The following is a 24,451-nucleotide window of genomic DNA, read 5'->3' as shown; positions in this document are numbered from 1 at the left end:
AGGGGTGATCCCAAGAGTTCATAAACAACATAAAGGATAGCGTCAAGATCTTCTCTTGGCAATCTCTCTAGCATTTTCCAGTTGCCTGGGGTTCCTGCTTTAGTTATCCCACTCCCCAGCATGGTTTCAGGGCAGAGGCCATGCAATGGGAGGATGAAGGGGAAAAAAGCAACAAGGAATCACTCCTTTCTTTGGGATCAATGAAGAAAGTTCTTCTTTCGCAAAGTTGGCTCCTGCTCATCTGCTGTTTCCAATACAGGATTACTTGGGGTCTGGGACATAAGAAAATGGAAAGGAAGGGAAAACAAACTATATCCATACTCTCTCTGACATTACAGCTCACTTTTTCATGTTCTTTGCCCCAGGAATAAAGAGCATTTCCTGGATATCTGCTGCGTTGCCTGGTGCTCACTTCCAGGTTTCAGGTTCAACTATACTCGAGTGAAGGAATAACTGGAGGGAAAAGCTTGTTAAGTTGACTGCCGGTTAGAGGTACTTCAAATTTGGGTGTTCTCCCCTAAATCTCTTACTATTTACTTTTCAAAGTCTTTTAATACATGCTTCATGGACTCATGTAATTCTGTCCAAGTATGATCACCGTGCTCAGGGTAAGTGGGAAAAGTGTATTTACTCTATCCTCCTCAGAACCAGAATCTTCACATCTAATTTTCATAGATGTCATTTATTAAGTACATATGAGCAAGGCCTATTCTAAGTGCTTCACTTCTCTAACATTTTCCAAACCCCTAAGTTGTATATAAGTATAATTACATATTATAATCTTCATTTTATACATAGGAGAACAGATGCTTAGAAAAGATGAAGGACCTTGACAGCGTTCACCTACCTACTAACAAGACTTATAGTAGGCCTTAAACATTATACCTTGGATATATTATATTTTGGAGCAGGCGGTTTAAAAACCTGCTCCAAAATCACCTACAGTCCTTCTTAAAACTGAAGTTTCCTCTATCTCACCCCAGACATACTAAAGTAAAATCTTTGGGAATAGTGTTAAATAACGTTCCTATGCATACTACATTGAGAACCAATGTATAGTCTCTCCAACAAAAGAAGCCTTCGATCTACATTACTTTCAAAAGGATATCAATATTCAATATTTCATATAGGAATACCCATTAGGGGTGGCATCCATCGGCTTAAAATAGCTTACATATGCTCACTTTCTTACTTTGCCATATCATGGTAAGGAACATTAAGTAGGACTTGTTATGAACAAGATTCACTTTATACACAAGAAGATTTTCTGGAACCTCACACTGGAACCCAACATTCTTACTCTCATCCAACTCCTTACAATGAAAGCTCGCTAATACAGCTCCTCCCCAAGAATTATCAATCAATCACTATATGAATTCTATTTTGGAAAGAGACTAAGCATAAGTCAATTCCATTCATTTGTCACAGACAGTACTGCCACATTTCTCCCCAGGAAGTAAAGCTGTCCCATCTTTCCTGATGGAGTGTACTTGACAAAACAACAGTTTTGAGGGGCTCACTGTGAAGAACTAGGAACCCCATCTTCTATAAGCCCGGTTTGAATAACAAGGCCCTCAGTAATAAATAAATATGAGTAAAAAAAACAGCTTAGAAGAAATCCACACACTACACATAACTGGGAAGGAAGAAAACCTTGCATCAGAATGAAGGAACAGATGATTTTTCTTAGGTAAGAAGGTGTTTAGGACAAGTTTACATGTAAGGGTGTAATTACAAAGATTTGAAAAAGTCAATCAGATTGCAACATTCACACAGGATGCCTAGCTAATAATGTAAATAACTCAAGAATCCTGTACACATAAATCTTCTGAGAATCTCAAAGAGTTTTATAGACATTGGATTAATGGCTCATATCAGGGATTATCATTCCTAACTCTCATATGGGAAAATCAAGGTCAAGTGTGCCATTCCTAAGGCCCTCCAATAGTCTCCTTTATAAGCAATGTTTTATAACACACCATAACAATAAGTCATATTCCAATACTAAAACTTCTGACAAATAGTCTGCTTTGAAATAAGAACCTTTGTTGAAAACTGTTCTTATGGATATTTATGAGGAAGTTCAAAAGTGTTAACTTGATCAGCAGTAATGAATCAAAAATACAAAGAATTCAGTACAGTTATTTTCAAAACTAAAGAGTATGTCAAGCAGTAATTTTCGCTGCCAGGTCCTCCCACCCCCAACCCCACCACTTTCTGGAGAAAGAAAACTCCAAAACATATGGCCCAGGAAGAAAATCTGTACTCGTTTATAGGAATGAACTGGCTTTTACATCTCTGCAGTTAGAGTACGCAAATGACTTCACAGGCAACAGCTTCCGTATGTTTCATATTTTTAACATTGACCGTTCATAATAAAGATTCTTTGATCCCAGATCAAATGTTTGAATCGATTTTCCCTACATTTACTCAGAGTCACCATTTAAAAGGCTCCCCTCTTTCCCACCTCAGATGTTTCAGCCCTTCCTGCAATCAGAACTGTCTCCATTTGTCACCTTCTCCATGGTCCTTCCCACCCCTTTGCTGTGGTTTTTAGCTCTGCTCCCTAACTTCTCATACAAAAGAGGCACAGTAATAAATAATTTTTGTACATAATAAGTTAACTACAGTAAATGAGATTCAGGATTTCATAGGCATCTTTTTTTTTTTTTTTTTTTTTTTTTTTTTTTTTTGAGACAGAGTCTCCCTCTGTCCCTAGGTTCCAGTGCCATGGTGCAATCTCAGCTCACTGCAACCTCTGACTCCTGGATTCAAGCAATTCTCCTACCTCAGCTTCCTGAGTAGCTGGGACTACAGGCGCATGGCCACCATGCCCGGCTGTTTGTATTTTAGTAGAGACTGGGTTTCACCATGTTGCTCAGGCTGGTCACGAACTCCTGAGCTCAGGCAATCTGCCCACCTCTCGGTCTGTCAAAGTGCTGGGATTGCAGGCGTGAGCCACCGCACCCGGCCCTCATAGTCATCTTTAATAACACCAAAAGCTCATGGTAAAATTTAGTATAAAAACTGATTGTTTCTCAAAAAATAAAAAGAAAAGAAAGAAAAAAATCCTTAACAGGCAAGGCCTTTGGATATATTTAAGAAAAATAAAAATAAACATTCCCTGGATTAAAACTAGAAAAAATGAACAGATACCTAAGTTCTAAAATTAAAACAAAACACCAAAGTCTTGGTAACTCATATAAACATCAAGTAAAAAAAAAAAAAAAAAGTCTAGTAGGCCAGGTGCAGTGGTTCCACCTGTAATCCTAGAACTTTGGGAGGCTGAGGTGGGCAGATCGATTGAGGTCAGGAGTTTGAGACCAGCCTGGCCAGCATGGTGAAACCTCATCTCTACTAAAAACACAAAAATAGCCAGGCATGGTGACGTGCACCTGTAATCCCAGCTCCTCTGGAGGCTGAGGCAGGAGAATCGCTTGAAGCAAGGAGGTGGAGGTTGCAGTGTTCCGAGATCGCTAAGTCTAATAAATGCTACAAGTTTAGAATATCCCTAAGAATAAATTATTTAAAATGATTCCAAGGCCTTTATTTTAAGGCCTTGTTGAGAAGGAACAATTTTAATATAATCTTAATTCCTAAAACCTTGAAACATAAATTCTTCAGAAAGGTACTCATTAAATAAAAGTTAAGTTGAAAAACAGTTTCAAAATTTCCAGTAGTAAATAAAATAAATATGGGAGTAGCTTAACTATATATGGGTCCAATTAACCTGATATAGTAAAAGAAGAAGGTAGAGAACGAAAGGAAGAAAGGAAGGCAGGAAGGGAAGGAGGGAGGGGAAAAAAGAAAAAAATACCAGTGTTAAAAGTCCCTTTAAAAATGATTTTTTTTCACCCATTTTGTTTGGAATGGTAGGCAGGTCAAGTTTTAGGACAATTTAAGCTACTACGATTCTTCATTTTAAAATGCAGTCAGATACCACAAAAAAACACAGAATGCTAATTTGGACTCTGCCTTATCCTTTATAAGCATAAAAATCCTATACTTTTAGGTGCTAACACAGGGGGCCTAAGTTGGTTATGACCTGGGCAAAACTAAATTTTCCCTGGCTTTGTACAAGATCATAGACCAATCCCAATAATTATAGATTACCTTGCACACAGTGGCAAACTGCTGGTTATTTCCTGCTCCAACTACGATATAGCCATCCTTGGTTTTAAAAGCCTAAAAGAAATAAATACATGGGAAATATTATTTATATGTTGACAAGACCACAAAAGTTTACTTTAATTTCTAAAATATCTATATAGAAAGCTTGTTCTAAAGCAATGTTATTAATTCAATAACAATTAATTTGTATCTTTTTCATATATGTATATATATAGTATATCTTCTGCAAAAGATATACTACATATATACACACTGGCTAAATGTCAAACATTCAATAGCCACATGTGACTAGTGGCTATTGTATTAGCCAGCACAGACAGAATATTTCCATCATCACAGAATAGATCTCACTCTCTCTCAATATATATGTATCTATATACAAACACACACATATATGTACACACGTATGTATGTATATGTGTGTGTGTGTCTGTGTGTGTGTGTATGTGTGTGTGTATATATATATATATTTGATGAAAGGGTCTGGCTCTGTCACCCAGGCTCCCAGGATGGAGTACAATGGCATGATCTCAGCTTACTGTTCCACCTCCCAGGTTTAAGCAATCCTCCTGCTTCAGCCTCCTGGGTATCTGGGACTACAGGTGCATGGCACCATGCCCAGCTAATTTTGTCCTTTTTGTAGAGATGGGGTCTCAATATGTTGCCCAGGCTGGTCTTAAACTCCTGGGCTCAAGATCTGCCCACGTCGGCTTCCCAAAGTGCTGGGATTACAGGCATTAGCCACAGTGCCTGGCCCTTTTTCTTTTATATATGGATAGTTGGTTTCATTTAGATCGTTCTAAGCATTTCCTAGCTCTTCCGCTGTTACAACATTTGTCAAAAAAAATAAAAAAGAGTGATTCAAAAAAATAAAGAAAATTCATTATAATGTACAAAATAAAATACTATATCTTGTAGTATTCTGCAGGAATTTCTTCTCCTGAGCCTTCAGCATTTCTTAAGCATCTGTCTTTGATCTTTCACTTCACTTGCTTATTATAGTAGCCACTAGCCACATGTGATCATTAAATTTAAATAAATTGAAATTAAATTAGCCAGTCACTAAAGGTCAAATATTGTGATTCTATTTATATGAAATGACTAAAATAGGCAAACCCATCAAGACAGAAAAAAACACTAGTGGCTGCATAAAGCAGTGGAAGCTGGGGGAAGATGGGGAGTGATTGTTAATGAATACTGGGTTTCTTTTCAGGGCAATGAAAATGTTCTAAAATTGACTGATGCTTGCACAACTCTGAATACACTAAAAATCACTGGATTGTGCACTATAAATGGGTGAATTATACGGTATGTGAAGTACATTCCAATAAAGCTGTTATTAACAATTAACAATTCAGATCCCTAGTCACACTAGCTAAATGTCAGGCATTCAATAGCCACATGTGGATAGTGGCTATTGTATTAGCCAGCACAGACAGAGAGTATTTCCATCATCACAAAGTTCTTTTATACAGTGCTGATTGAGTGGAACTGGGAGATTGTATTGGTCATGTCTTCATTTCAGTCTTCATCATCCTAACATGATATCTGAAGAATGTCAGGCAATTAATAAATAGTAGGTAAATGCTAATGAATCAACCAAATGATTGCTTCCAGATAGCACAATGGTAGCTAAAATAGATGTCAAGTAATACATTATAACAAGGTTTTATTCTATTTACATTGTTGCTTGGTTTGGTAAGGAATGCTATTAAGGAGATATCACATAAACTCTTTTAAACATTCTCTCTTGTCCATGAGGGCAAAAGTAAAGTTAGTGTCATAGACAATGCATTAGTGTTTCTCAGACTACAGAAAGAATATCTGCAACAAAGCTGTGGGTGAGGTACAAAGGATTTAGAGCTGAAGTATTGCAAGGAACCATTGACAACTGTGAAGTTATACAGGTTGTTTGCTTCCTTTTTTGTGGAGAAGGGTGAGGTGGGGGGTGAATAAGTAAATGTGAAGTAACAATCTGTGTTGGAACGTATAACGTGAAGAAAGGCTTTACAAATTTTGGATCAGTGACATGTCCAGTAAGTTTATATTTTCTGGGGTGTTCATTTCCTTTTCATAAGTAAAGAAATGCAAATGTTTCCCTGCAGCCTCCAAAATATATTTAAATATATATTTTATCAATATAAAAGTTTAAAATGTTTAAGAAGCTTCTAGATAGCTGAACATGCAGAGGTTCCTAAAGGATGGCATGCCCTGGGAGGGAATGGAAGGTGCATACCCCTCCCTATATCTTACCCTACACATCTCTCCATGTGGACACTTGTTAATATCCTTTATAATAAACCAGCAAGCACAATAGTTTTAAGCAAAGGTAACTAGTCAATGATCATTGAAAAGTGAAGAACTCATGGCAGCTGAGTCTCAGAATACAATCAGCCAGCCTAAAGATCATCAAATAGATTTTATAAACATTCAGGTAAGATTAGGAGTTCTTTTTAATAATTATCTATTCCTTGTTACTGCTACAGTATTTATTTAATAAACATATTTTAAATAAGAACTTTAAAAAATAATATGTTATTGAGGACTTTTGCATCAATGTTCATCAGGGATATTGGTCAAAAATTCTCTTTTTTTGTTGTGTCTCTGCCAGGCTTTGGTATCAGGATGATGCTGACCTCATAAAACGAGTTAGGGAGGATTCCCTCTTTTTCAATTGATTGGAATAGCATCAGAAGGAATGGTACCAGCTCCTCTTTGTACCTCTGGTAGAATTCGGCTGTGAATCCATCTGGTCCTGGACTTTTTTGGTTGGTGGGCTATTAATTATTGCCTCAATTTCAGAGCCTGTTATTGGTCTATTCAGGGATTCAACTTCTTCCTCGTTTAGTCTTGGGAGGGTGTAAGTGTCCAGGAATTTATCCATTTCTTCTAGACTTTCTAGTTTATTTGCATAGAGTGTTTATAGTATTCTCTGTTGGTAGTTTGTATTTCTGTGGGATTGGTGATGATATCCCCTTTATCATTTTTTATTGCACCTATTTGATTCTTCTCTCTTTTCTTCTTTATTAGTCTTGCTAGCGGTCTATCAATTTTGTTGATCTTTTCAAAAAACCAGCTCCTGAATTCATTGATTTTTTGAAGGGTTTTTGTGTCTCTATCTCCTTCAGTTCTGCTCTGATCTTAGTTATTTCTTGCCTTCTGCACCAAATCTAGCAGCATATCAGAAAGCTTATCCACCATGATCAAGAGGGCTTCATCCCTGGGATGCAAGGCTGGTTCAACAAACACAAATCAATAAACGTAATCCATCATATAAACAGAACCAAAGACAAAAACCACATGATTATCTCAATAGATGCAGAAAAGGCCTTCGACAAAATTCAACAGCCCTTCATGCTAAAAACTCTCAATAAATTCGGTATTGACGGGACGTATCTCAAAATAATAAGAGCTATTTATGACAAACCCACAGCCAATATCATACTGAAAGGACAAAAACTGGAAGCATTCCCTTTGAAAACTGGCACAAGACAGGGGTGCCCTCTCTCACTACTCCTATTCAACATAGTGTTGGAAGTTCTGGCCAGGGCAATCAAGCAAGAGAAAGAGATAAAGGGTATTCAATCAGGAAAACAAAGTCAAATCGTACCTGTTTCCAGATGACATGATTGTATATTTAGAAAACCCCATCGTCTCAGCCCAAAATCTCCTTAAGCTGATAAGCAACTTCAGCAAAGTCTCAGGATACAAAATCAATGTGCAAAAATCACAAGTATTCCTATACACCAATAACAGACAAAAAGAGGGTCAAATCATGAGTGAACTCCCATTCACAATTGCTTCAAAGAGAATCAAATAACTAGGAATCCAACTTACAAGGGATGTGAAGGACCTCTTCAGGGAGAACTACAAACCACTGCTCAACAAAATAAAAGATGACACAAACAAATGGAAGAACAATCTGTGCTCATGGAGAGGAAGAATCAATATCATGAAAATGGCCATACTACCCAAGGTAATTTATAGATTCAATGCCATCCCCATCAAGCTACCAATGACTTTCTTCACAGAATTGGAAAAACTACTTTAAAGTTCATATGGAACCACAAAAGAACCTGCATTGACAAGACAATCCTAACCCAAAAGAACAAAGCTGGAGGCATCATGCTACCTGACTTCAAACTATATTACAAGGCTATAGTAACCAAAACAGCAAGGTACTGGAACCAAAACAGAGATATAGACCAATGGAACAGAACAGAACGCTCAGAAATAATACCACACATCTACAACCATCTGATCTTTGACAAACCTGATAAAAACAAGAAATGGGGAAAGGATTCCCTATTTAATAAATGGTGCTGAGAAAACTGCCTAGCCATATGTAGAAAGCTGAAACAGGATCCCTTCCTTACATCTTATACAAAAATTAATTCAAGATGGATTAAAGACTTCAATGTTAGACCTGAAATCATAAAAACCCTGGAAGAAAACCTAAGCAATACCATTCAGGACATAGGCATGGGCAAGGACTTCATGTCTAAAACACCAAAAGCAATGGCAACAGAAGCCAAAATTGACAAATGGGATCTAATTAAACTAAAGAGCTTCTGTACAGCAAAAGAAACTACCATCAGAGTGAACAGGCAACCTACAGAATGGGAGAAAATTTTTACAATCTACTCATCTGACAAAGGGCGAATATCCAGAATCTACAAAGAACTTAAACAAATTTACAAGAAAAAATCAAACGACCCCATCAAAAAGTGGAAGAAGGATATGAACAGACACTTCTCAAAAGAAGACATTTATGCAGCCAACAGACACATGAAAAAATGCTTATCATCACTGGCCATCAGAGAAATGCAAATCAAAACTACAATGAGATACCATCTCACACAGGTTAGAATGGCAATCATTACAAAGTCAGGAAACAACAGGTGCTGGAGAGGATGTGGAGAAATAGGAACACTTTTACACTGTTGGTGGGACTGTAAGCTAGTTCAATCATTGTGGAAGACAGTGTGGTGATTCCTCAAGGATCTAGAACTAGAAAAACAATTTGACCCAGCCATTCCATTACCAGGTATATACCCAAAGGATTATAAACCATGCTGCTATAAAGACACATGCACACATATGTTTATTGTGGCACTATTCACAATAGCAAAGACTTGGAACCAACCCAAATGTCCATCAATGATAGACTGGATTAAGAAAATGCCGCACATATACACCATAGAATACTATGCAGCCATAAAAAAAGGATGAGTTCATGTCCTTTGTAGGGACATGGGTGAAGCTGGAAACCATCATTCTGAGCAAAGTATTGCAAGGACAGAAAACCAAACACCGCATGTTCTCACTCATAGGTGGAAATGGAACAATGAGAACACTTGGACACAGGGTGGGGAACATCATACACCAAGGCCTGTCATGGGATGGGGGGAAGGGGGAGGGATAGCATTAGGAGATATACCTAATGTAAATGACAGTTAATGGGTGCAGTACACCAACATGGCACATGTATACATATGTAACAAACCTGCACATTGTGAACATGTGCCCTAGAATTTAAAGTATAATTTTTTAAAAAATGAGCTTCTTATAAGAATTTGGGACTTTTTAAGCTTTTTAACAAGGTTTGGAAACTACCAAATTAAGCCATTTTGCAAGTCTCAACTCCCAGGTAAAGTCTATGAGCTACATTACCATCAACAACTTTTCTAGTAAAGAAGGCACTAAATGGTCCTATATAAAGACAAAAAAAATAAAAAATAATATGTTATCACTATAGAAAATTGGGGAAGTACAGAAAAATATAAGATGGGAAAAAAACTGCATGATATCATCACCCAGAAGAAGCAACTATTAAGTAGTATTCTTCTTTCTAGTTTCTTTGTATGTGCTTTTACATTATTAAGGAAACTACCTTTGAGAGAAATATGACAGAAAAATTATCAGTGAGTGAAATCTAACCTAACTGAGTCCATCTTGTTTCTAATTTCACAAGCTAACTGACTTCTTTAACTTTACAGTCTCTTCCAGAAGCCCTCCTTGCTCAGGGATCAAAACTGCCTTTTAAGACTAATGAAAGGATACAACATTAGCATTATAGGAGGGACTTGAATTCTGCTAAGACATGGCTTAGTTAAATGATAACCAGCATTGTTCCCTTGCTTACCTTTCTATAAGGATTTACTATTTCAGAAGTCAAAAGGTGTGTGACTTCCTAATTGCTCCTACAGATAACATCACTATCGTCAAAACCTCCTAAGATTGGTAATTGAGATATTTTTCAGACTTTGGCATTCTGGTGAATGATTTAACTCTACCCAGACCCGTGAGTCATAGGAAGGATCTAATACAACCAGTCCTGAGACCCCCACCCAGAAACTCACTCAGAGTACTAAGATAATTTGGACACTGCTAAGATTTCATCCCCAACCAATCAGTAGCACCCAATCCCTCTCCCTTAGCCTGCCAAATTACTCTTTAAATCGCTAAACTCCAAGCTGTTTGGGAGGCCGACTTGAGAAATGTCTCCCATACTTCCAAACTCCCATACTCCCATACTTCCCATACTTTCTGGCCCTGTGATTATTGAACTCTGTCTCTACTGTAACACTTGTTTCAGCAAATTGGCTCCATCTCTGCAACGGGCAAGAAGAACTGGTCAGGCAATTACATGAATATGTTACTATACATTAATTTCTAGACTGCATTTTTTTCATTTAATATCCTATCACAAGCATTTTTAAATAGCATTGTTTTTAATGACACAAAATATCATTTTCAAAATTTGCTTCAACATTCTAAGTTCATTTAAACTGGAGGGTTTTTTTTTTTTTTTTAGTTTGTTTTGTATTCAAATCAAGCCCTATTTCATATTGAAACTCTGAAGAAAATGTCTGGTCCAACTAAGATCCTTAAAAAGCCAACCTTACCCCAGTAAGGCCTGGAAGATAAAATAGAAAAATGAATCCCACCCAAGACATTTATTAATAATTAACCTGTGTGATATTAGACAACTTACATAATTTAAGAGTCTCAGTTTTGACATCTCTAAAATAGGAATGATCAGTAATTACCTTTAAAATTATTTTTGACTAAGTTCATAAAGTACATTGATTCATGTATTTGGCAAATATTTGTTGTTATAACTTAATATGTGCCAGGCTCTGGGTAGAATGGGTAGAAAATGACAAGACAAATGAGACATACATTCTAATAAAGTACCAGACACTACTCAAACGTTCACATAAGTAATTATAAACAGTGACAGGCACTGGAAAAGAAAAGTACAAAACCCAATGAGGTATTTTTGTTTGTTTCTTTGTTTTTTTAAGAGACAGGGTCTCTCTCTGTCACTAACTGGTATAATCCTAGCTCACTGCAGACTCAAACTGCTGGGCTTAACAGATCCTCCTCACACAGCCTCCTGAGTAGCTAGGACTACTCAAATGGAGTCTCATTGTGTTGCACAGGCTGATCTCAAAATCCTGGCTTCAAGCAATCCTCCAATCTCAGGCCCCCAAACAATGAGATCTTAGGGTAGGTGGACCTAATGTTGTCTTGGTTGGGAGCTGTGAAGCCAGGAAAGAGTCCCTAGAAAAGTGATCCTAGAAAAGTCCCTAGAAAAAGATTGAGATGGTAAAATTTACTGACTTGGTAATGGCTTGAATATCATGGTTGAGTGTTGAAATCTAAGGGAGAAAAAGGTGTCACGGATGATGCTTAAGTTTCTAAGGAACTTTTGGGATAGTCCAGTGACAAGTTCACATGAGTAAGACTTGGGTACCAGGTGAAAGTCTGAACTGTGGATAAAAACTTGGCTGGGTGCAATTGCTCATTCCTGTAATCCTGGCACTTTGGGAGGCCAAGGCAGGTGGATCACTTAAGTCCAGGAGTTTGAGACCAGCCTGGCCAACATTAGCGAAACCCCATCTCTACTAAAAATCCAAAAATTAGCCGGGCGTAGTGGTGCATGCCTGTAGTCCCAGCTACTCGGGAGGCTGAGGCAGAAGAATTGCTTCAACCCAGGAGGCAGAGGTTGCAGTAAACTGAGATCAGGTCACTATACTCCAGCCTGGGCAACAGAGCAAGAATCTGTCTTAAAAAAACAAAAAACAAACAAACAAAAAACTTGACTCATTTGCTTATTATCTATAATTGAAGTCATCACATGGACCAAATCATTTAGGAAGAAAGTTCACACTGCCGAGTAGGAAAAAAAGGGAGTTAAGTGAGGAGTCTGAAGGCCTCTCCCATTTGAAATCCAGGCCGAAGAGAAGTACTCAGAGAGTAAGATGAGGACTGAAGAATGCCTACAAAGTAGACTTCCATTACATCAGCAAGAGGTGTCTGGTGTCATCATGAGAACAGAATGCAGTTTGGAGTGAATCACGGACTCCATAACTGTTAAGGAAAGGGAGCGAGCACATGCAGACATCTGTCTGAGCAGTCTGGCTGTGAAGCACAGGGATAAGCACGGACTGAAAGCACAGCGTGAGCATGGCTGCAGATGGAGGTCCCATGTCGAGGAGGACTCAGGAAGTTCCCACTGGATGCTTCTACCTTCTTTTTAACTGAGAGAAGATTGGGGAGATAGGAGAATGAAAGACTAAAAAAGAGTAGAGAAGTTCTGACGTATCACTGAAGACAGTGGCAGAGCACCGGGACCAGTGAACACAACTGGGATACTGACATTCTGAGAGCCCAACCAAGTGACTTTCTCCATCATCTCTCAGTTATCCAGACATAGACTAAAGTATATTTACATTCACTAGCTTTAGGGTGTTGCCAGATGGATATGACAAAAAGATATATGTGTAGGAAAGTTAGCCAGAATATTACTGAGCAATGAGCCACGGACTAGCTGTATAAGGGAGAAAGTGGTAAAGATAGGAGGAGATTATGACTAGGCATGGGGAGGTGTGTCAGTGAGTCAGAAGTCCTGATGAGGTCTAGGAGTAGTCATGACGGGAGTAATTGAATAAGTAAGGTGAAAGAACAAGAGACGATGGATGGTTAGAATGTAAAATGCTTCAATCAGTGATTACAGAAGTGAGGCGGGTGCAGGTTATGCCTAGAGATCCAGTGTGAAGTACATAAAATAGTTGCTACTATGAGACAGCAGCAACACTCTCTCTCTCTCTCTCTCTCTCTCTCTCGCTATATATATATGTGTGTGTGTGTGTGTGTGTGTGTATATATACACAATTTCTATATATATACTTTCTATGTATATACAGTAGTATATTATAGTATATTATAATTATGATATAGTTACTACTATACTTGGTCCCACAAGAAAGGAACTCTTCAGTGAATTCTAAGCCCTTAGGTCCTGACTCCCAGGCCCTCACTGACCCTGCAAATCACTCCTCCTTCTCTTCTCTTCATTCTGTTGGTTGCCTAAAAGAAAGAAAACCAAGTGATAACATGTGGTGCACACACACCACTAGCAGATTTTTTATCACAGGGAGAGCTCAAACCATAAGCAGCGAATTGGGCTGTGAACAGTCAGGACTGAAGTGTGTCTCCTGTAAGAAATTCAAGCCTCAGAAGGAAAGAAACAATTGCTTCTGAACGAAATGATGTGGGGAGACAGCAGCAAGGGCAAGTGTCTAGAATTTTTAAAGGACAAGGCCAAAACCAAGCCTTGCCTCACAGGAGACCAGATTGTATTACTCCTGAAGAAAGACATCCTTCTCACTAGGAGCTGTGTACATTCAGGCACAACAAGATTCACTGATAGGGAAACCAAACACAAATGCACAATTTCATCATATGCTCATCATGGTAAACCTCCTGTCCTGGAGATGGAGATCTTTTTCAAGACTGAGAAAATAATGATGGGTCAAGGAATTTGATGACACAACAAAACTAAAGAACTTCATGATCAAACTAGGAGATACAAAAGGAGAAGCAAATGGAGGTTCGGTGTGTAGTTTCTCTATTTAGAGCAGCTCCACCCAGAAGATGTGACCACCCCTGAGACATAAGATACAGAAGTGCAGACTGTGGAGCAGATGTGAAGGCGGGGAATTGAGAGGGTCAGCTGAGAATTTCTGCTGCTGCTCCTGGAAGTTTCTACTCCTTCCCAGGGACTTTGCTTTCCAGGCTTTCAGGCATGTTAGCCTCATTTGATGACATCCTAATTATAAAGCTGACTAAAGATGAAAACATAGAGGTTTCAGAAGCCCATGTCAACACAATATATCATATAATCAAGTGGGAAAAGAAAAAATGTACAACTAGAAGTTCCTGTGTTATCTTCTTAAGTTATTTTATCAGTGCATCTAGTATTTTCCCTGTCCTAAATAAAATACAAAAAATTAGTAGTATGTCTACTTCAAAACAAGAGCATAAACTTCAAGCCTTCCTAAGGCTACTTACTTTTTAACAAGATTTTCTTCCACAAAAGGTAACCATTGCTAAATGACTTCATCATCCACTGGAAAAAGACATTCCATGAAGTTTAACTCACTGCCATGAGAATGTTTTCTGGAATGCCAAGCAGTTATTGACTTCTGGGTCTGTGCTAGTACATCATGACAAACATAGAGCAGTATTTCCTACCGCTGACAGTTCAGTTCACCTTATGGCACTGGAACTGGGCTGAGCCAGATGGCAACGAGGCACAGACTGCTTACAAATCAAGAACAGTGTCATCTATGGATGGAACAATGCCACAAATGGTAGATGAGCTCTGGAGTCTCCAACTTCACCTACTACCAATTTGGCATTGGCAGGACAATTTTTACATGGAACAAACCATGTTGAGAGCTTATTGCTAAATATAAGCCCTTGCTTTGAATTACGTAATTCTAGAGTAGCCTTGAAAGCAACATTAAATACTGATGATTTCCTGCCCCAGATCCAGGCTAGGTTTTGCTAATTCCATAATAGGAAGTTGGAATGCTCACATATATCCTTGAGGTTCCTCAAACAAATTAAATTTTACTTCCAATCCAACATATCTAGGATTTTCAATCACTCCATTTCTGATACTAGGTGCGGAGGTAATGACAAGGAGGGAAATGGGCAACTGCCTCAAATACTTTCTATTGTTTACATGTTGTCAATGGATATTATTTTTCTTATAAAGAAAACTTTTTATGAAGAAAGCCTGCTGTTATTCAAGAAGGCAGTTATCATGTATCTTGGGCACAAGGTAAAATGACACATAGAGTTTTTCTTCCGGAGGAATATAGGCCAAAAACTGATTTTAAGAAAACTGAACTAACTGTATTAAAAAGAATGCTAAACCAGATTATTTTGAATAGCCTACCAAAAGCAGCTACTGCTGCATAGAAACTATGCAAAAAATGCTAGACAAGAGACCATATTGATTTTTCAGGAACACCCAAAGGTAAAAATTCCAAAAAATGCTAAGCCAGATTATTTTGAATAGCTTACCAAAAGCAGCTACTGCTTTACAGAAACTACACAAAAAAATGCTAGACAAGGGACCATATTGATTTTTCAGGAACAACCCAAGGTAAAAATTCCTTGAGCATATGAAATATTTTTAAGTACTCTTTGTTGTATCTCAAACATGTTACAACAATCACAGTTCTGTACCATCTATGTACCATATATGAAAATATCATTTCTGACAAAGCCTACATTTACCTCAGACTAAAGGCATTTATAGAACAGAGCTTTAGTCAAGCTGTCACCACATTTCACTACCTACAAGCAAAGAATCAAGCTAGAAAAAAATAGTAACTATAGTTACAATAAAAATATTCTAAATCAGCTTATATAGTGTATTGCCAATAATGTTTCCCAAGCATATCTGTTCATCATATCTCTGGATTTATCAATGACAAAACACAGGGCATACATAGTGAGACAGAGATTGGGGAAGGCCCTGAAAGTAGGCCTTCCCACTAGACCTGAAGTGGCATTAGAGTACAGGCCCAGGTGACAGCAGAGTTTCATCCCAGAGTATGTAAAATTTGAACAAGTGTGGTACTAGGAAGCAGTCATGGCTGTGTATGGTGTCTCAAGCCTGTAATCCCAGCACTTTGGGAGGTAGAGGTGGGAGGAACACCTGAGCTCAGGAGTTTGAGACCAGCCTGGCCAGCATGACAAAACCCTGTCTCTACTAAAAATACAAAAATTAGCTGGGTGTGGTGGCATGAACCTGTAGTCCAGCTACTCGGGAGGCTGAGGCAGGAGAATTGCTTGAACCCAGGAGGCAAAGTTTCCAGTGAGCTGAGATTGTACCACTGCACTCCAGACTGGGTAACAGAGCAAGACTCCATTTCAAAAAAAAAAAAAAAAAAAACAAAAAAGGAAAGGAAGGAAGGAAGGAAGGAAGGAAGGAAGGAAGGAAGGAAGGAAGGAAGGAAGGAAGGAAGGAAGGAAGGAAGGAAGGAAGGAATGCAGTCAGCAAGACAAAGTATGGCGTATGGGAGATGAAAAATTTTGATAGCAAAATCTTGAAACTCACAGTAGTTAAATGGCCCAAAAGACATATAGAGAGTCACAGGCTGCAGGATCCCAGCTATGAGGATGAGGCTCAGAAACTCAGCACCAAATTCTCATATAAGGAATTGTGATAGCAAGGCAAAGGGTGGAGGGACAGGAACCAGACAGTTAATGCAATGACAAACTCAGAGAATATAGGCAAAAGCAGAAGCCCAAGCCATTGAACAAAGGCAGGGCAAGCATGGAGAGTGATCTCTGGGGAGGGCAGGTGGCTGAATGTCAGATAAGAGCAACTTAAATGCTAGTTCAAGGTGCTAGTTAGTTAAGCGTCTTAAGACAGTGTCTGGGATATTAGAACCCAATAAATTTTTTAAATCAATGTCAATGTGTCACAGCAATCTAGGCAATTCAGGAAATACGAGACATTATAAGGCTTGGTGGCAAAACTGTAAGCATAAAATAGAGGAGAGTTTCAGGGAATCAAAGATAAGGACCAACTGAAAAAGGCAAGCATGCTAAGAATAGATTCCCCAAACAAACTTCCTTCCTCTTCCTCACAGACGATCACCCAAGTTTAAGGGTGAATATTAGTTAAAGTGAGATGCTGAATATACTTCTATCAGGATTTATAGGTATGTCCTATAGCAGGAACAACAAGGACCTCAGTCCTTCTTATTAGGTACTTCTCATTCTTCTTACCATGCCCAAAAGTTGGCCTTGAAGTATACAGGGTCAGCCTTTGTACCCTTTTCACATAGCTACTACCAAGTAATGGGATATACACTGATAATAAAATCTATCTGCCATCCAAATTTGGGTTCCTGTAGAGAGGGTTGGAATCTAAAGTATACAGACTCTCAAAACATCTTTTGGCTTGGCAAACTATGGGAAGTGTGAATGGCTACTCGGCTCATTCAGCAGAAAATGAGTCCTTATGGGAGGGTCCTGCTGACCCAGAGCAGCAGGTGAAATTCTCATGGAGTAACCAAGTATTAAAACAAGTCAACTCCAGGGTCAGAAAAAGCACAGGGGAAGGCTCTATCTGATAAATGTACAGACATTTATAACTGAAAAATGTAACGGAAAAGGTAGCAGGCAACAAGCACCAGGCAGGACCTTGATGAGACTGCCATATTCCAGGGTCTGGACTTGTTCTTTATAGGACTCACTTCTTGTACTGGATGATCAGACCTGGAAGCCTAACTCAAGGCATCTAAAATGCATATGAGATTAAGATAGATACCACAAGGATAAATTACTACTATGTGATTAGAAAGAACTATATTATAAGCCACAATACTTAAAGACTATATGACTAATTCTCTTCTTGAGAAACTAATAATTAGAAGGTAAAAGATCACAGACACAAGCATGGTTTAACTTCTTTCTTCTCAAGTCCCCATGAATCTGGATATGAAGTTCAGCCTAAATCTGCCAGTGAAAAAAACATTAGACCATTCTGTGTGTGACTGTAAGAGGAGAAAAAAATAGGGACAGGCTTATTCAACAGAAGGAACCATGATAAATTGTGAGAAGATTAAGGTCTCCAAATGTACCTCAACCACTGAACTCTATGAAATACAAGAAAAAACAAGATACTATCTGAATAGTATTCTGTACATACCTTTCAATCATTAGTTACTCAAAAGAATTGGACTCACATGGGCACATCTACCATGACTAAGGTCATGAGAGTGTTATGTAAGGTTTGCAACAAAATTTAGACCAATTAGGAAGTTATCCCTTCCAAAGTAAGTTAACAGCAGAACAAATGGGAACATTCCTCCAAAACAACACGAAAAAAAATTTAGTAAGTCATCCTAGTAGGTCACAAGGTGAAGAAAGCAATAATTGTTTCCAGATCTCTAAAACCACTTATGATTACATATGTGGTATGCATATGCCCACCCCAAAGTTATTATAACAGGTTATAACAGTTAAAAGATCAAGGTAGCCAAGAAATTCTGTTTTATTTTAGAGTTCATTTGTCTGTGTGAGTAATTGTTATATTTCAGTTTCTCTGGGATTCCTATTCTATAAATAAAGGTGGAAAATATGTAAATATTTTTATGCACAATAACAGAATGTGCTGAAAATAATTTATCTTTGCATGCCTCCCCAAATACTATAATTCTGCATCCCAATTACATTAGATATGTTTAATTTCTATTCCACCCCAAACATCTTAAAGAAGCAGCTCTATACATCATGCAACTGAGCATTCCTCTTCCCTGGTTGAATAGAATAGTGTGAGCATCATTTCCATGCCAGCCAGTAGGTTTACTTGGCACAAATCAACTGCATCAGCTTGAAGATTTAAAAGGAAACAGGAAGGTGGAGATGAGATGGCCATATTCAACTTAATAAGTAAAGTCTAAAAGACCAACAAAGACTAAAACTCAGACCAGACTACAAAATAGAAATAGAGATATGGACTAAGCAACTGCCTCATTCCTAATGGCATCTTACCTCTTGTGAATCTCAATTGTATGTCACATACTTTTCGAAATGTGGATATCAACAAGAAGTTGTAAGACAAAAAAAAAAAAAAAAAAAAAACAAGAAAACATGACCCAATCAAAGGACCAGAATAAATTTCAACAAACCAACCTAAAGAAACAGAGGCATATCAATTACCTGACAAATAATTCAAAATAATCATCATAAGGATGTTCAATGGCCTCAGGAAAATGATACATAAACAAAGTGAGAAGCTCCACAAGGAAACAGAACACATAATGAAGAACCAGACATTTTGGACCTGAAGAAAACAATCCCTGAATTGGAAAATTGACTACAGAGAGTCAATAGCAGACTTGATCAAGCATAAGAAAGATTCAGCAAACTGAAAGATGGGTCATTGTAAATTATTCCATCGAGGGAGCAAAAAGAAAAAAGAATGGAAAAAGGGAATAAAGCCTAGGGACTTATAGAATACCATCAAGTGGATCCATATGCACATTATAGAAGTTCACAAAGAAGAAGGAGAGAGAGAGAGAGAAAGGATAAAGTACTTATTTGAAGAAATAATGGTTAAAAACTTCCCAAATTCAGGGAAGGAAATAGACATCCAGATTCAAGAAGCCCAAAACTCATGAACTAAAATAAACACAAAGCAATCTACACTGGAATACATTGAAATCAAATTGTACAAAAGGAGACAAGATAAGACAAGAGGAGAAAGGACAAGACAAAAGGAGAATTTTGATTTTTCTGAGAGGGAGTCTCACTCTGTCACCCAGGCTGGAGTGCAGTGGCACGATCTCGGCTCACTGCAACATCCATCTCCCGGGTTCAAGGAATTCTCCTGCCTTGGTCTCCTGAGTAGCTGGGATTACAGGTGCCCACCACCACACCCAGCTAATTTTTGTGTTTTTAGTAGAGACAAGGTTTCACCATGTTGGTCATCCTGGTCTTGAACTCCTGACCTCGTGATCTGCCCACCTCAGCCTCCCAAAGTCCTGGGATTACAGGTGAAAGCCACTGCACCCGGCCAAGGAGAATTTTGAAAGCAGCAGGATAAAATTGACTCATTATGTACAAGAGAGTCTCTATAAGCCGATCAGTGGGTTTGTTCAGCAGGAACCTCACAGATCAGAAGGGAATAGGATAATGTATTGAAAGTGCTGAAAGAAAAATTCTAACCAAGAATACTATGTCAGCAAAAATGTCCTTCAAAAATGAGGAAATCTACAGAAGGAAAGTTCCTCAACATAATAAAAGTCACTTCCCTTTTGAAAAACTCATAGGTAAAATTATAATCAATTGGGAAAAACTGGATGTTTTCCACTAAGATCCAAAACAAGACAAGGATGCCCAATCTCATCACTTCTATTCAACATAGTACTGAAAGCACTAGAAAAAACAGACAAGAAAAAGAAATAAAAGACATCCACATCACAACAGAGGAAGTAAAAATAGCTCTATCTGCAGATAACATAATCCTATATGGGAGAAGAAAAAACAACAATGATTCCACTTAAAAGAAACTATTACAACTGAGGGGCGGAGCAAGATGGCCGAATAGGAACAGCTCCAGTCTCCAACTCCCAGCGCGAGCAACACAGAAGACTGGTGATTTCTGCATTTTCAACTGAGATACTGGGTTCATCACACTAGGGAGTGCCGGACAATCGGTGCTGGTAAGCTGCTGCAGCCCGACCAGCGAGAGCTGAAGCAGGGCGAGGCATCGCCTCACCTGGGAAGCGCAAGGGGGAAGGGAATCCCTTTTCCTAGCCAGGGGAACTGAGACACACAACACCTGGAAAATCGGGTAACTCCCACCCCAATACTGCGCATTAAGCAAACAGGCACACCAGGAGATTATATCCCACACCTGGCGGAGCCTCCCTCATTGCTAGCACAGCAGTCTGCGATCTAACCGCAAGGCAGCAGCGAGGCTGGGGGAGGGGCGCCCGCCATTGCTGAGGCTTAAGTAAGTAAACAAAGCTGCTGGGAAGCTCGAACTGGGTGGAGCTCACAGCAGCTCAAGGAAACCTGCCTGTCTCTGTGGACTCCACCTCTGGGGACAGGGCACAGATAACAACAAAACCAGCCGAAACCTCTGCAGGCGCAAGCGACTCTGTCAGACAGCTTTGAAGAGAGCAGTGGATCTCCCAACACGGAGGTTGAGATCTGAGAAGGGACAGACTGCCTGCTCAACTGGGTCCCTGACCCTGAGTAGCCTAACTGGGAAACATCCCCCACTAGGGGCAGTCTGACACCCCACACCTCACAGGGTGGAGTACACCCCTGAGAGGAAGCCTCGAAAGCAAGAATCAGACAGGGACACTCGCTGTTCAGAAATATTCTATCTTCTGCAGCCTCTGCTGCTGACACCCAGGCAAACAGGGTCTGGAGTGGACCTCAAGCAATCTCCAACAGACCTATAGCTGAGGGTCCTGACTGTTAGAAGGAAAACTATCAAACAGGAAGGACACCTACACCAAAACCCCATCAGTACGTCACCATCATCAAAGACCAGAGGCAGATAAAACCACAAAGATGGGGAAAAAGCAGGGCAGAAAAGCTGGAAATTCAAAAAATAAGAGCGCACCTCCCCCGGCAAAGGAGCGCAGCTCATCGCCAGCAACGGATCAAAGCTTGACGGAGAATGACTTTGACGAGATGAGAGAAGAAGGCTTCAGTCCATCAAACTTCTCAGAGCTAAAGGAGGAATTACGTACCCAGCGCAAAGAAACTAAAAATCTTGAAAAAAAAGTGGAAGATTTGATGACTAGAGTAATTAACGCAGAGAAGGTCATAAATGGAATGAAAGAGATGAAAACCATGACACGAGAAATACGTGACAAATGCACAAGCTCCAGTAACGGACTCGAACAACTGGAAGAAAGAGTTTCAGCGATTGAGGATCGAATGAACGAAATGAAGCGAGAAGAGAAACCAAAAGAAAAAAGAAGAAAAGAAATGAACAAAGCCTGCAAGAAGTATGGGATTATGTAAAAAGACCAAATCTACGTCTGATTGGGGTGCCTGAAAGTGAGGGGGAAAATGGAACCAAGTCGGAAAACACTCTTCAGGAAATCATCCAGGAGAACTTCCCCAACCTACTAGGGCAGGCCAACATTCAAATCCAGGAAATACAGAGAACGCCACAAAGATACTCCTCGAGAAGGGCAACTCCAAGACACATAATTGCCAGATTCACCAAAGTTGAAATGAAGGAAAAAATCTTAAGGGCAGCCAGAGAGAAAGGTCGGGTTACCCACAAAGGGAAGCCCATCACACTAACAGCAGATCTCTCGGCAGAAACTCTCCAAGCCAGAAGAGAGTGGGGGCCAATATTCAACATTCTTAAAGAAAAGAATTTTCAACCCAGAATTTCATATCCAGCCAAACTAAGTTTCATCAGTGAAGGAGAAATCAAATCCTTTACAGATAAGCAAATGCTTAGAGATTTTGTCACCACTAGGCCTGCCTTACAAGAGAACCTGAAGGAAGCACTCAACATGGAAAGGAACAACCGGTACCAGCCACTGCAAAAACATGCCAAAATGTAAAGACCATCGAGGCAAGGAAGAAACTGCATCAACTAACGAGAAAAATAACCAGTTAATATCATAATGGCAGGATCAAGTTCACACATAACAATATTAACCTTAAATGTAAATGGACTAAATGCTCCAATTAAAAGACACAGACTGGCAAACTGGATAAAGAGTCAAGACCCATCAGTCTGCTGTATTCAGGAGACCCATCTCACACGCAGAGACATACATAGGCTCAAAATAAAGGGATGGAGGAAGATTTACCAAGCAAATGCAGAACAAAAGAAAGCAGGGGTTGCAAGACTAGTCTCTGATAAAACAGACTTTAAACCATCAAAGATCAAAAGAGACAAAGAAGGCCATTACATAATGGTAAAAGGATCAATTCAACAGGAAGAGCTAACTATCCTAAATATATATGCACCCAATACAGGAGCACCCAGATTCATAAAGCAAGTCCTTAGAGACTTACAAAGAGACTTAGACTCCCATACAATAATAATGGGAGACTTCAACACTCCACTGTCAACATTAGACAGATCAACGAGACAGAAAGTTAACAAGGATATCCAGGAATTGAACTCATCTCTGCAGCAAGCAGACCTAATAGACATCTATAGAACTCTCCACCCCAAATCAAAAGAATATACATTCTTCTCAGCACCACATAGCACTTATTCCAAAATTGACCACATAATTGGAAGTAAAGCACTCCTCAGAAAATGTACAAGAACAGAAATTATAACAAACTGTCTCTCAGACCACAGTGCAATCAAACTAGAACTCAGTACTAAGAAACTCAATCAAAACTGCTCAACTACATGGAAACTGAACAACCTACTCCTGAATGACTACTGGATACATAACGAAAGGAAGGCAGAAATAAAGATGTTCTTTGAAACCAATGAGAACAAAGATACAACATACCAGAATCTCTGGGACACATTTAAAGCAGTGTGTAGAGGGAAATTTATAGCACTAAATGCCCACAAGAGAAAGCAGGAAAGATCTAAAACTGACACTCTGACATCACAATTAAAAGAACTAGAGAAGCAAGAGCAAACACATTCCAAAGCTAGCAGAAGGCAAGAAATAACTAAGATCAGAGCAGAACTGAAGGAGATAGAGACACAAAACACCCTCCAAAAAATCAATGAATCCAGGAGTTGGTTTTTTGAAAAGATCAACAAAATTGACAGACCGCTAGCAATACTAATAAAGAAGAAAAGAGAGAAGAATCAAATAGACGCAATAAAAAATGATAAAGGGGATATCACCACCGACCCCACAGAAATACAAACTACCAACAGAGAATACTATAAACACCTCTATGCAAATAAACTAGAAAATCTAGAAGAAATGGATAATTTCCTGGACACTTACACTCTTCCAAGACTAAACCAGGAAGAAGTTGAATCCCTGAATAGACCAATAGCAGGCTCTGAAATTGAGGCAATAATTAATAGCCTACCAACCAAAAAAAGTCCAGGACCAGATGGATTCACAGCTGAATTCTACCAGAGGTACAAGGAGGAGCTGGTACCATTCCTTCTGAAACTATTCCAATCAATAGAAAAAGAGGGAATCCTCCCTAACTCATTTTATGAGGCCAACATCATCCTGATACCAAAGCCTGGCAGAGACACAACAAAATAAGAGAATTTTAGACCAATATCCCTGATGAACATCGATGCAAAAATCCTCAATAAAATACTGGCAAACCGGATCCAGCAGCACATCAAAAAGCTTATCCACCATGATCAAGTGGGCTTCATCCCTGGGATGCAAGGCTGGTTCAACATTCGCAAATCAATAAACATAATCCAGCATATAAACAGAACCAAAGACAAAAACCACATGATTATCTCAATTGATGCAGAAAAGGCTTTTGACAAAATTCAACAGCC

The 24,451-nt window shown here is 39.0% G+C and overlaps 2 protein-coding genes across 11 annotated transcripts in view; one reads left to right on the top strand and one right to left on the bottom strand.

Moving 5' to 3' along the window:
* Positions 1 to 24,451, top strand: part of MPLKIP (M-phase specific PLK1 interacting protein) — an 811,813-nt gene that overhangs the window by 466,872 nt on the left and 320,490 nt on the right. The gene's annotated exons all lie outside the window — the stretch shown is intronic.
* SUGCT (succinyl-CoA:glutarate-CoA transferase) overlaps positions 1 to 24,451 on the bottom strand; it is a 772,786-nt gene that overhangs the window by 429,858 nt on the left and 318,477 nt on the right. For all 7 annotated transcript variants that reach the window (XR_007724059.1, XR_007724060.1, XM_050783317.1 and 4 more), the window contains exon 10: positions 4,114 to 4,185. Coding sequence is in view for 5 of the 7 variants with exons in the window: in XM_050783317.1 (XP_050639274.1) it covers positions 4,114 to 4,185 (72 nt within the window). In the remaining 2 variants the exon portion in view is untranslated. The remainder of the gene's footprint in view (positions 1 to 4,113; positions 4,186 to 24,451) is intronic.

The sequence above is a fragment of the Macaca thibetana genome, chromosome 3, assembly GCF_024542745.1.
Source record: "Macaca thibetana thibetana isolate TM-01 chromosome 3, ASM2454274v1, whole genome shotgun sequence".
NCBI classification, from domain to species: domain Eukaryota; kingdom Metazoa; phylum Chordata; class Mammalia; order Primates; family Cercopithecidae; genus Macaca; species Macaca thibetana.
The sequence above is the reverse complement of the archived record's forward strand: the minus strand, read 5'-3'. Positions and strand labels throughout refer to the sequence as shown.